At 40.5% G+C, this 14,028-nt stretch overlaps 1 protein-coding gene across 1 annotated transcript in view; it reads left to right on the top strand.

Moving 5' to 3' along the window:
• PHEX (phosphate regulating endopeptidase X-linked) overlaps positions 1-13,330 on the top strand; it is a 175,620-nt gene extending 162,290 nt beyond the window's left edge. The window contains exons 19-22 of the mRNA XM_090062296.1: positions 3,258-3,323; positions 3,442-3,546; positions 5,192-5,268; positions 6,971-13,330. Of these exons, the coding sequence (XP_089918422.1) occupies positions 3,258-3,323; positions 3,442-3,546; positions 5,192-5,268; positions 6,971-7,073 (351 nt within the window). The 3' untranslated portion in view covers positions 7,074-13,330. The remainder of the gene's footprint in view (positions 1-3,257; positions 3,324-3,441; positions 3,547-5,191; positions 5,269-6,970) is intronic.
• The last annotated feature ends 698 nt before the right edge of the window (positions 13,331-14,028 follow it).

Genomic DNA, 14,028 nt, shown 5'->3' with positions numbered 1-14,028 from the left:
CCACTGTCTGTAGTATACAGGCAAAGCTACCTCCGCCCCCCAGGTGGGGTGGTGGGATCAAACCTCAACTATGGCTGCTGTGGGATCTGCAGGAGGAGCCACGGCTTCTCTGCCTAGCTCTGCGGGGCTGCAGTTTGCCGTCCCAAGTGGTGCCAAATTGGGGGCCAATCTCAGGGGGGCACGTGCTTCCCCACCCCCTCTACCAATCGCCTGTGAATCAGTGAAAAAACACTCATTTGCTTCCATGGGGCCAGCATTTAAACATGGTTTGGGGTTGAACTCTCACTCACAAGACCCACCCTCTGCTCTTTTTCCATTTCCATTTTAAAGTCAGGTTTAACTCACTTGCTTCTCACAGGAAATATATTGTTTAAATTACCACCCAGTTTTCAAATGCATCTTTTCTAGGGCTGTTTAAATTATACCTCTTATCTAAAAGATTTTCCTCTGACCAATCAGAAATCCAGCGACTCAAATTTTCCATAATATCTGTCACCAAATCGAAACATGAAAGAGCTCCAGCTGATTATGCTCTGTCACCACAGAAGAGCCTCTTAAGACCTAGATCAGTGATTCTCAACCAGGAAGTCAGGGCTCCCAAGGGTGCCACAATATCTTTTGTAGGTTACCATGAGGTGTAAGGAGATATGCCCTGGTCGAAGAGATAAGCAGACAAGCAGAGGTTCAGACTATTATGCAAATAGGCAAGCACTGTAATAAATAAGTTGACTTTTTAAATGGGGTGCTTGAGTCTATGAAGGGTTCCTTGAGTCTAAAATGGTTGAGAACTACTTATCTAGTTGATATAATGTAGGAACTCATCCACTTCCTCCATGATGCTTTTGTTGGCTCATCTATCAATCTGTCTTTCTGGGGGCTACCAGTATGATGAGAAAGATATGTATCTTTCCCACTGAACAATCGGAGCTATTGCTGCTCAGGTGGGAGCTGCTGTTGAGGCCATACCAGGACCATGGCTTCCGTACAGCTTTGCTGAGGTGTGGGCGTTGTAGTTTATCCTTTATACAGTACTTTGACTGGATCCTTTCAAATTGCCCCTCTTGGTGATGATGGCATATTTTCTTGTTTTTTCTTTGTATTTCTGTCTGGAACAATGGACATCAAAGAGCTCCGTTTTCCACATGTAACTTACCTTTCTAACATGGAGGCATGCTGCAGTTTTTACATATTATTAGTCTTAAGTATCTTATGATATGAAAATGTCTTTATTGAGATATTTAAAGAATGAAAAAGAAATATAGCGAGATATGCAGCCTCACAATTTGGATATATTGAAAATGCAATGTGTTGAGATTTGTTTAAAGAGCTTCTTTTGTTCTTCCATCATTTTCACAATCTTTTGTGGCACTATAATTTCTGAGATCTGACCCAGAGTCAAATGGAGAGAATCCCATTCATTACAATGGCTTTTCACCAAGCCATCTTGCCAATCATAGTTTGTCCTTGCCTCGTCTCAGAAACTATTTTTACTTCATTTTATCATCTCTTCATGCTTGGCAATCAAGTTTGAAAATAGGATTCTAAATTTTATTCTATAATTCATTAGATGAATATTCTAGAATACAACTGATTAATCACAAATGAAATTTGGTAACTCTAAGACTTTTATAGATGTGGCAATAATATAGATGCTCAGCTTGACAAGACAAGACAAGACAAAACAAAACCAAACCCTAGAAGTTCTTGAAAATGATAGTAACTCTTTGCAAGAAATCAGGATCTGGGGTTTAACAAAGCATTTAAATGATACTCATATCTATAGCACACATAGTGTTGTTTTGTTTTTTGGGAACCATGCTAGAAAATGAAAAGAAATCTCCTTTGTAAGTTTGTAAAACTTTTTATACACTATTCTTTCTCTGACATATTCTTCATCAGTGACCTGGATGAGGGTGTGGAAAGCACTCTGTCCAAATTCACAGATGACACAGAACTATGGGGCGAAGTAAACACACTGATGGGAAGAAAATGAATCTAGGTGGACCTGGACAGATTAGAGAAATGGGCAGAGAACAATAGGATGCAATTCAAGAAGGACAAGTGTAAGGTGCTGCACCTAGGGAGAGGGAATCACCAGCACATCTATAGGCAGGGGGGATGACCTTCTTAGCAGCACAGCAATGGAAAGAGATCTCGGAGTCGTTGTTGACGCCAAGATTAATATAAGTTGTCAATGTGGTGAAGTAATTAGCAGAGCTAACCTCACTTTGTCATGCATTGGTAGGTGCCTCACAAACAGGTCCAGGGAGGTGATGCTTCCCCTCTACAGGGAGCATCAGGCTGCAGTTGGAGGGTCCAGAGGAGAGCCACTCGTTGGTTAGAGGCCTGCAGGGAAGGCTCTACGAGGAAAGGCTGAGGGACCTGGACCTTTTCAGCCTCTGCAAGAGAAGGCTGAAGGGGGGATCTTGTGGCAGTATACAAATTCACCAGGTGGGACAACAAGGGATAGGAGATGCTTTGTTTACCAGGGCACCCCTTGGAATAACCAGGAACAATGGCCACAAGCTGATAGAGAGAAGATTTAGGTTGGACATCAGAAAGGACTTCTTCACAGTAAGGGTTGCAAGAATCTGGAACCTTCCATGGGAGGTGGTGTTCTCCCCTACCTTGGGGGGTCTTCAAGAAGAGACTGGACAAGCATCTAGCTGGGGTTACCTGACCCCAGCACTTTTTCCTGCTGAGGGCAGAGGGTCAGACTCAATGATCCACTGAGGTCCATTCTGACCCTAGCATCTATGAATCTGTGAAACTATGCTCCTCTATGTTGTACGCTGATAGTTGTAATGTAGCTTTGTAGCAGAAAATAGAAAGTTATGTGAAGAAATAAATGTAGCTTCTCTTATTTAGGTGAAAAAAGAAAAAGAAAAAAAACTTTGCAAATTCCCAAATGTAACTAGAGCAACATATGTTTCAGGAGAAATGAATGCTACTCATCGAAAGCACAGAACAGATTTTCTGGTGTATTGCTCCCACTTTATACTGTGTTGCCATTGGGATCTAAGCTCTAGGGTGACTAGCTATAGGAGAGCAAGTAATTATTTACTGAGATAAATCAAAATTATATTGAATACATTTTCTCATTGGAAAACAATTTTCTTTTCTTAAGCTGAGCAGATTTTACTGGCTAAGGATTTGGCTCATAACCTCTATCTGTTTTTTTCCCCTTTCTGTCAAAGTTGTCCTTGACATGAAGTTTATAAAACAGTCAATTGAATTATGTTCCTTTATTTCATTAGGTAAAAGGGAAGAGGACTTTGGCAGAAAACATTGCAGACAATGGAGGTTTGCGAGAGGCTTTCAGGGTAAGCAACTGTTTTATTTCTTTATACTAAGAGAAAAAAATCTGAAACAGTTCAGTAAAAGCAACTGCTCTTGAGTTCTGTATCTACTGAAGAACACTCAATATCTCTCTCTCTTCAGGCCTATAGAAAATGGATTAAAGAGAAGAGAGGTGATGTAGAAGAGCCTTTGTTGCCAGGCATTGAGTTCAATCACAACCAACTTTTCTTTCTGAGCTATGCCCATGTGAGTACAGGAAAAAGTTTTTAAGGTGTTTGTGTCTATTACACTTCATGTGGTACAGGGAATGAAACCCCCACTTGGTTTTAAATGGAATCCCACCCACCCCTACCATTTATGAAATATAAGAGACTTATAAATATAGAGCCATTCTTTTTCCAAACCTACTATTTTTTTTCTGCTATTTCTCTCCTGGTGCCTTTTCAAGGGCCTTCTCCACATTTTCTCTTATGCTCAACCTTTCCTACCCCCAACCTTGAGGTCCTGCCTTTCTCACTGAGATTATTCTTTTGAGAATAGCTTGTTAGTCATCCGTTTCCTTTTGCTTCTCTAACAGAAACATAACATGGAAAGAATGGCCCCGGGCAGTTCTCTCTCATCTGTCCTCCCTCTCTTGGCTTCCACATGGAGCAAGGGATGGCCCACTGGGGTTTTCCTCTCTATCCTTCTGGCCCTATCACCCTGTAAGACATGACTGCAGCAAGTGCCACACTCGCTCAGCCCATGGTATGCTACTGCTCTCTAAACCCACTTCATCAGAGTGCATCCTCTCTCTGCCACTTTTTAAGTAGTTTAACTTCCTGGTGCTGATGGCTTCTGCAGGTTAAACTGCAGTTAAAGTACTGAAAGGGACTAGGGGGTGCCTCACTCTCATGTACTCCTTTCCTCCCTCTCTCTTTGCCCTTGAACTTTTCAAGAAGTGGGGAGGTCAGAGCAGCAGTGGCAGTGTGGGGGTGAGTGTATAATCAAAACAGAAAACATAATTTATCAACTTTGAGTAAAACTCACCATTGCGCAGGGTTCTTTGTACCCCTTAAGTCTTTCATGCTGAGGCTTTAAGTGATACAAAGCACTTTTGTAAACCCTCTGAACAGAGATTCATTTGATCCTGTTTAATGGCTCTAGCTATTGCTCTGAAACAAAGTGTGTGATCTCAGTTCTGTGCCCACTTTGGGTACCTTACCTACTTGTGCACATTCAGAAAAGAGGCACCTGTATAGTAATATTAATAGATGTACACTAAATGTCCTTGAAGTCAGATTGTGTTACATAGAGCATAGGTACTGAGCAAGCTGAGTTCTGGCATAGATTGTGCCTAACCCCTTGTTATGGTCATTTATAAGCAGGGCAGGTATTACTAGTATGTTAGGAATTGTAAAGTAAGGCCCATTAAAGAAAACTTGAAAAAAGCCCTGTTAAAAAAGAAACCAATGTTCAAAATAATGAGCTAATGTACCAAATGCTATAGCTGAATCTCTTAAAAAAAAATCTCATGATAATTCATATAGAATGCACTGATATTTGATAATTTTAATGATGAGAGGGGAGGGGGTGACTATTGAGATGATGCAACTCAGGGCAGGGAGCAAGACTCATTCATTATGAATCTCAGGGGAAAGAACTGACAAGGAGACTAAGATTAGGTGACTTGAGCAAGTGGGTGGAGGACAGCAAGCAGTTTAGAGACTTAAAAACAGGACAGTACCAACCCAGAGCTAAATAAGAAGTGTGTGGAGGTGAAAAAATCGGGGAATCTGGTTTCTTTCTGTCTCATCTATGCAATAATACATATACAAAATATAGCAGCATCAGCTACATTTTGAAAATATGCATTCAAAATAATGTGTGTTCTGCTTTCTCCTTCTGTTAGGTACGATGTAATGCCTTTAGACCAGAAGCTGCAAGAGAACAGATACATATTGGAGCTCATAGTCCTCCCCAGTTCAGGTATCATTTACTTGGGTATCTGGACAGCTAATCAAGATGTGCAGTAGTACTGACATTATGGAAGGCATAGGAGTAAATGCAGTATGAGCTCACAGAGGCATAGCTAGTGATTGGTGTGCTCTAGGCAGAGATGCCAGAGACCGGGGAGTTGGGGAGGTGGTGCTAAGTACTGGAGCGTCTTACCTCACCCAGGCTGCTGTTACTGCAGCACAAGATGCCCTTTACCCAGGTAGCTGCTGCTGTTGCTGCCATAGCCCAGGCTGTCTGGGGTCACCATTCTGGTGTCCCCTCTAAACCAGTATCTGAAGCTGGTGCCCCACTCATACATGTCTAGTAACACTACTGTAAAATCAGCTTGCATTTGCTTAGAGCTCGGTTATCTGTATGCAAATGCTTCTATTATCCTGACTTCTGTTGTTGTGAAGTTTGCACCTCTCTTGAAATGTGTTTAGATTTGAACATAGTTTGATTTCCTCCATATTTCATGTTCCAGGCCTGAGCACAAAGGGGTCGGTTGTCTACTTCTGATTTCTGTGTAACAGACTTTTCTCAGAGAATGTTTCCATGTTCTAGGAATGTGAGACTCCTAGCTCTCTCACTCTCTCTCTCCTGTAATTATACAGTAGCTGAAATGTCTTAAACATAAATATATTTTCAAGAATTAGTTTCTGCTTGGTTAACTGTGGCAATAGCTGTATATAGTTTATGCCCAATTTGTCAAAAAGAATCCCTAGTGACTTCATTGCAGGTTACATAAGCAGAGCCCTCCAGAAGCAAGCTCTGAATATCTATTTGAAACCTTAATGTGAAGCTGTATTTTTTTATTGGGAGTCTAACGGTATATTATAATTCTCCTTACAAAACTGACCTTTAGACGTTCTTACGCTAGTTGACAACAAATTTCCTTACCAGCAAAAAGCCTAGTCACTATAAGGAGAATTTTTTTCTGCCATGCTGAGCTGCATTGAAAAGTTGATTGCATATAGTGGGGAGAAAGTGATCCTCTGCTGCATAATGAGGAGAATGAAAAAAGATGTGATTAATTACGTAATAGAGACATTTTCTGCCCTTAGTTGAGACTTCCGCTCATTTTAGTAGCACGTCAAATCTCAGATTAGTAAGTACACAGAGGCTTAAAAACATAGGAGTAAACAACAGCAAACAAAATCTGATTCTGGCAGTAATGAAGTAATCACCTTTTGATAGCACAAACAAATACAAATCTGGAAGAAAAGAATATGGGCTCTCTGCTGTAAGAGAAGGAATGATTCCCCACAGCTGGAGATGGTCTCTTCAGTTAGGGTTAAAAGGTGAACTGCTTCCTGTGCTATATGTTTTGTGGGTGAAGAAAAAGAATATGATACTGATGCACTGATATTTTGGCATGGCTCCTTGGCTGGTAAATTAAAGCCAAGTTCAGACATGATTGCTCAGAGTTACTTACATAAAGCTCCACAAAATTGTGTTGATCTTTGAAAAAAATGATAGCAAAACTGGTGGCTTAACCCTTTGAATGAAAGAACAAAATTCCCTGAAATTCCTAATCTCTCTGAAAGCTGAGAGTGGGGCAAGTAGAAATACAACTCCCACAAGTAGGAAAAAAAAGTAAGACGTGAACCTTAAACATTGAGCATCATTGTACAAAATGGATGGTGTATAATTTCAAATGAGCCCTGACACTTGTTTTCTTTATCCTTTACAGAGTTATTGGTGCAATGAGCAACTTTGAGGAGTTCCGTAAAGCTTTTAACTGCCCAATAAATTCAACCATGAATCGAGGTGCAGAATCCTGCCGGCTGTGGTAGATGGACCTTTCAAATTGTATCCTGAGAGGGGTCTATGACATAAACTGCTGTTTCTGAACTCTAATCTATTGCTACATTTTCAGAGCCTTATTCAACAGTGTGGAGAATTAGCTTTCTTTTTAATGCATCTTCATCATGCCGGTAGATAACCTGCACAGATCTAATCACTGTCTGTTCTGGTTCTGGTAACTTTAAAAACTGTACAAGAAAGGGGAAAAAAACAACCCCGACATCCCTCCAAACCCTTTCTATGCTGGTTGCATTGCTGTTGATTGATAGTTGCATTTACCCATCCTACTTTCTGATTCATAGGTCAGCAAGGGGTAAACGGTACAATCCAGTTTTAATCTATTGCTTTGCAGGGGAGCTGAGCAAAATGTTCCTATACAAAATTAATTCTTTCCAGATACGGGAATTCATGAGAATTGTGGCATAGCCATCTCCAATCTGCTGTGCTACAACATTTTGATCACTCACATTGTCATTGCCCAGCATGTCATAAATGATACTGTGTGATGTCAAGACACAGGATTTTATATCAATTCAGTTTAACGTGTCAGCTCAGTGCCTCAGGTTTTGGAATACTTTCAAGTTGGAATGGTTTCCATCTGCAGTAACCACACACAAGAGGCAGTGTTATATCCTTGTTTCTTCGTTTAATTGAAGAGCATGGTAAAAATCAGGAGAACTGTAATGGGCCTAGGGATGAGCACTCCTGACACTGCAAACACTTAATATTATATTGACTCCTGTTCCTAATGGGTATAGTATCACTCATTCAGGGTGGATGTCACTCCTTTTTAGAGGGACCAATGGCTTGTGTGTGCACTGTTTAGGTTTCACTTTAAGCCCTAGGCATTACTAGTCATCTAGTTAGTCTTGGCTCAAATGGAGCTTATGTGGTGCCCAGAGCTCAAAGCAGATGCGCTAGCTATGCACACTAAGTTGAAATCTACCTGGGCCTTTTAGAGAAGTGAGAAGCACAACTCAAGAACTTAGCATGCAACGTTTGGCTTGTCTGCCTCAAAAGAAATGCTCAGAAGCAAACAGTTTTCCAAATATGGTAATGTAATTAGGCCAATTAAGTCTGTCATCTGATTTTCAGCAACAGTATTCACAAAAGTGTGTTTAATGCAGTGGAAAAACTATACCACATAATAGTTATTAAGGAAAGGCCAATAAAACTATGAGCTCTCGGAAGGAAATAGAGAGAGATGGGTTTTATATATACAGATTGGGTATATCTAATTTTATGTAGAAGAATAATTCCACATTGGCAGTAGTTGGTTGGTATGGTTAAGTCAGGGATGATTTTGTTTTGAAGGGCTTTACTGGATGATCTCATGAGGCCCTTTACAGCCCTATTTCTTATGCTCCTAAGTTTTATGTTAGTATTTTTAACTACATTTTAAAAAGATCTTTCCCCTTATATTTGCCAAAGATTTTTTTTCTGGCAAATACTTTGTAGGAGTTGGTTTTAAACTAAACAAATGGGGTTTTTTTGGACAAGTGCCTATTTTCTGTATGTCTCATGAAAGAAGATGAGACACCATGGAAAATGTTATCTGATCAGGGAGATAAGCCCATAGAAGAGAATGGCTGTAAATGAAGAGGGACAGACAGGCACCTGGGGTCTGAGAAGTTATGCAATGTCTTTTTAACCAAAATATTGTTGCTTCCCATAGCTTTTCATTTTAGTCACTCAAACATAAAGTAGTCATATTTTTCCTGAACTATCTTCCAAAAATATCATTCAGATTGTTGGTATGTGTTGCAGGGCCCTTATTCATGCAAATAGTCCCGACTTTTTGCAAGTAAGTCTTGAACTGAACTGGACTTCTTGCATGATGAACAGTTACATTTATTAAGTTGCTTAGTACCAAATACACTCCTGTTTGGACATATGGACATTAAGATTACTTAGAGTTGCTTTGGATAAAAACCATAAGATCAGGAGTGAAACCCTGGCCTGATTAATGTCAATGTCACTGCTACTGTTGACTTCAGTGAAACCAGGATGTAAGTAAGCCCAGATGCCTATCTCTACTCTCTCAAGCTATAGAGTACAGAAACCCAGTTTCATAACAATTGGCTTTCTGTTCAGATTTCTAGCTCTTTCTCTGTATTCTGCTGGATATAAATACAGCCAAAATAACTTCTAACACTTATCCTGTTAGTGCCAGCCTCAGCTCACAACTGAAGAAATGCAAAAAAATGAAATCAGTAAAATTATCCAAATTGTTAACTGGCCCTGGAAAATCTTTAGATCCATTTTGAATGGACTGTTACATTATTTCATTCAAATTTGCTCAAAGCAATTCAAATATAGAGTTGGGCACAGAAAAACATATTCTTAAATACAAATCCTATGAGCAGTGTTCGTCAGTGTCAAAAACATCATCACACCTGTGACATGCAGTATGGATACGGATTAAATATGGCAGCATAATAATATTTGGAGATACATTATGGATGTAAAAGTGATACTACCCTTTCTCAGTCAGGACATAAATTGACAACTAAGAACTTCACCCTGGGAAGAAACTTCCTTTCCTTTCAGATGTCTCGTAGTATACTGGCCTTTGTCAGATACAGGAGAGTAGGTTAGATGGGCCATTGGTTGGATATTTTATAGCATTTTCCATGTTCCTAAAGACAGTTGTCTTTACAACTACAAAATTCTCATTCTTTAATGCCAAGGCCCACATGACCTTTAAGTCATTAACAGATTGATTGTGCTTCAAGTAATAACCCAGCTACACGTGCAACTCAATTAAAGACATGATAATTCGGTAAATGAGCCCCACAGTTATTACACATATATGTGGATATATGCTATTCTTTTATAATGTGGAATGACTCTGTGGCTCATTTGTATGATGCCCAGGTTTATAGCTGCAGTAGCCTGATGCCATGCTTGCAGCTGGTTGTCAGGTTGGGCTCCTCCTACATGCATGTGTGGCATGGCAGAATGCGTGACTCCTGGAACCAAAGATTAGATCCCATTATGTCTTAAAGTGAACATCTGTCAGGGGCCCAAGATAAAGAGATTTAGAGGAATCTATTACAAAGCCTCTTATGGTTTTAGTGTGCTTTGATTTTCCTGTGTTCTGCTACACAGACTACCACAAATGACCCTGTACATACAGATGCATGCATATATACAGAAGACAATAGATCCACCTTGTACGAGGAGTTGCTTGCAGGGCAAAGGTCAGATAGACAAATTGATTTTCAACCAAATATCTAGGGCTCCATAAATCATCATTTCTTCTTAAAATAAGAGTTGGGATATAAAAATTACAAATGATGCCATGAAGAATTTCAGCCATCTCCCTCTTAGTAACTTGAAAAGGAGAAAGAGAAAGAGAAACAGAACACAGGGTTTGTCCCTCTTCTATCCATTACTGCGACATCTTGCTGATGTGTGGTGCAAGAGTGGTTAAGATTTCTTGCTGCAGCTCTAGAGGCATGAGAATGGGCTCCACTGTAGACTCATTGCAAAAGCAGCCGCCACCCAACCCAGCTGTAGATTTGTACCAGACTGTACAGGCTGGGGAATCAAAGGTGGCTAAATGTAATACCAGCTTCTTCACTCCTTTATGTACCCTTGCCCATAGAAACTCATGTGCTATAACCATGCTTAGTTTAGGCATTTTTTAAATTTGATTCCTGTGCCTTTGTGGTGCTTAACCATCTAAGCAGGTGTTATTTCCATGGAGATAGCGTCTTCTTTATTAATTTAAATGTGACAGCTCATGGAGTATAATGATTCTCCTGGGTACCAATGGTGCCTTCCCCTTAAAGGCCTGAAATTTCACTTTTGTCTTTTTTAAATGTCGCTCTTGCTGATCCTGGGAGTTTCTAGTCTCAGGTCTTTCCAGGTTGCTACACGTTGTGTCTCTCTACGGGTTTAAAAGCCAGCCTTGATGTTGATAATCAAAATTGATCTTTAACTTGTGTTTAGTCTGTTAGTTGTTAGGTGCCCATTGGAAAACAAAACCAAAGATAATTAAAATATTCTTCAGATGTATGTTAACCAAATTCATAATAACGGCCTTGAAAAATCTTCATTACTAGTAAGGGAAATTTTTGAGAAATATTCACTGCCAGAAATTGTTCCAGGAAAGGGAGCAGTATAGGCATTTGGCCTGTAGTCACCCCGTCTCTCCTGCTCTCCGTGCCTTCCCCAGACCTGTGATTACTCTGGAAAAGACACAGGGAGTAGCAGCTGCTCCATTCTCCCTGTTTCTGGGGAAGTAGTAGGGCAAAGTCCCCTGCCTACACCTCAGACAGGGAACCCCACAAACGGGACTGAGCACAAGGCTCTTAAAATGTCATGTGTTGGGGAGGAAGCTCCCAAACTGCCCAGTTGGGGAAGAGGGAGGAAGCAGTGGCTGCTGTTGCCCTTTCCTCTCTGACCTATCCATTGGGGCAAAGATCTCCTCCCATTCCCCAAACCAGGGACTATCTTTTTTTGGGAGCAGGCAGGGAACAACTACTATTGCTGCTCCCCTCTTCTCCCGAACAAGACCAGGAGGGGAGCGTGCAAGTATTCACTCGTGTGAGAGAGTTTCTCTTGCAAGGGAGATGTTACAGGTTGAGACCTGGAAGATCTTTTTCCTAGAGGAGACATATTTCTCCTGGGAGAAATTGAATCCATGCCTGTATGCTTATATAGTTTCTACTGGTAGAACTTCAGTTTTCCCCATAGAAGCATAACACCTGTATGTGGCCGGTGTCTCATGAGCTTTTATTCATTCCCACTATCTCTGGACTCTCTTGTAACCAATGTCTGCTTTCACAATGGCCCTCCCTCTATATCTGCAGTGCTGTGCTTTAACACTGCCAACCTACCAACTAGACCTAGAGTTGGACCTAACTCCAGACCCACCAACTGCACTTACCTTACCAAATGATTTCACAATATACAGCTAGTACCTGCAGCTTCTAAACTGCACACATGTTTTGGAAAATACTGAAAATCAATATTTGCTCCCCATTAAAAGGGCCACAATACACCCCAATCCTGGAAGGTCTGGCAATAATCCTTTTAGCATCCTTCTCATTTTAAACACAATTCTTTATTTTAAAATGTTTTTGTTTCTTTGTCCAGTATTCAGACATTAGCTTCTGGTCAGGGTCAATGAAAAATAGCTAGATAAAATTCATCCAATATGTGCATTGTAGTGTGTGAGCTCAACGAAATTATCTCTGTTACAACCCAAACCAGAAATGAAAATATATGAACCTCACCCCACCCCACCTTAACTGATTTGGGTCTTAAGTATGCAAGCCCTTAATGCTTAGGGCATGTTTCCTTCACCTCAGGACTATGCCAGGAAGTGCAAAAGCACCCCACCAAAACCTATTTAAGCAGTGCTAGCACCTGCCAATAAACATAGTCAAGATAGACAGCTAATGAGCAGCACTGGGCAAGTGCCCATTAGCAGCTACATTATATTTCGGGACTCTAGCATGGAGTTGGATGCTCTGTGGCACTCCTTAGCCTAGTTGAAAGTGTAAACATGTCCTCAGGAAACTTATATACACTACATTTTATATGCTGAATATTTCCATCAACTTTCTTGGTACTTTTTCCAGTATGTGAAGTTATGCATGTGTTTAGGTCTTTGAAGAAGCAAGATCTTATGAGCTCATCTTTACACACAGGTAGCCCCATTGAGTTTATGCACATGTATAATGGATTTACATGCATAAATTATTGCTGGATTAGGGTGATGAGCTGGAGTACAGAAGGGGCAATAATTTGTAAACTAGTTAATATAAAATTCCATCTTTCCCCTTGTGCAGGGGAACTTTTACAGTTTTAAATGAGAAATTTATATTCTTATGCTAAATATGCTTATTAATAAAATATTCCAAAAGTTATGTACAAGTTTTCTTCAAGTATTATTCAACGGGTCCCACAGATGGGGGACTTATTACAGATTCAATTGCTGTAAAATATGTAATTCTCTAAAAAGGAATAGTAAATACCAGATGACTCAAGAGGCAGAGCTGCATTTCTGATTTGTCTTTTTTACCAGGATTTCATTTTTCTGTCAGCCTGTTGTATTTCCTACTTGTTTTTCTTTGCATAAGAACTTGAGTGAATAAATTACAAACAATCGATGAATTTAAAAAGCCAGATTTCAGTATACACTGTTTGGGATCTGAGTATGTTTCCAACTTGAAAAAGTCATTGTTGTAATGTGTAATATTTGTAAAATGTAATAAAGAACAGAAAGATCTGGCTTACATGGTCCCAGGTTTTCAAGGCAATGATTGTTATTTATGAGGAACATAAGACTGGAATGGACTTCTTGTCTCAGTCTCTTTGTGCTGTCCCAGGCAACCATGCCATATAATCTTGTTCATTAATGAATCAAGCTCATTAAGTTGTACTGGTTTGATGGTTATAAACCTCATTTTCATTCTAAATGTATTCGGCCAGTTCCTCCCTTCCCCCCTTTCTTTTTTTCCCCCTTAGCTTAAAGAAGTTTTTTCTCTCCCTTGTTTTTACTTTCTTGAAATATTTAGACAGAGCCATCCTTTCCTCTCTAAGTTTCTGTTTTGCTAGGCTAAAAAGGTCAAGCCCTTTGAGCTGTTCTTATAAAGTAGTTTCATAGTTATTAGGGTCGGAAGGGACCTGAGCAGATCATCAAGTCCGACCCCCTGCCATGGCAGGAAAGAGTACTGGGGTCAAATGACCCCAGCAAGGTGATTGTCTAGCCTTGTCTTAAAGACCCCAAGGTAGGAGCCAGCACCACTTCGCTTGGAAGTTGGTTCCAGACCCTAGCCGCCCTGACCGTGAAGTAGCGCCTCCTGATGTCTAGCCTAAACCTACCCTCTGTCAGCTTGTGACCGTTATTCCTAGTCACTCCTGGTAGTGCACGGGGCAACAGGGACTCCCCCAATGCCTGCTGGTCCCCTCTGACTGTAACAGGCCACT

This window comes from Crocodylus siamensis, chromosome 1 (genome assembly GCF_052110815.1).
Source record: "Crocodylus siamensis isolate JL-2025a chromosome 1, ASM5211081v1, whole genome shotgun sequence".
Lineage (NCBI taxonomy): Eukaryota > Metazoa > Chordata > Crocodylia > Crocodylidae > Crocodylus > Crocodylus siamensis.
Note: the sequence above shows the minus strand (reverse complement) of the source record. Positions and strands in the feature narration are given on the sequence as shown.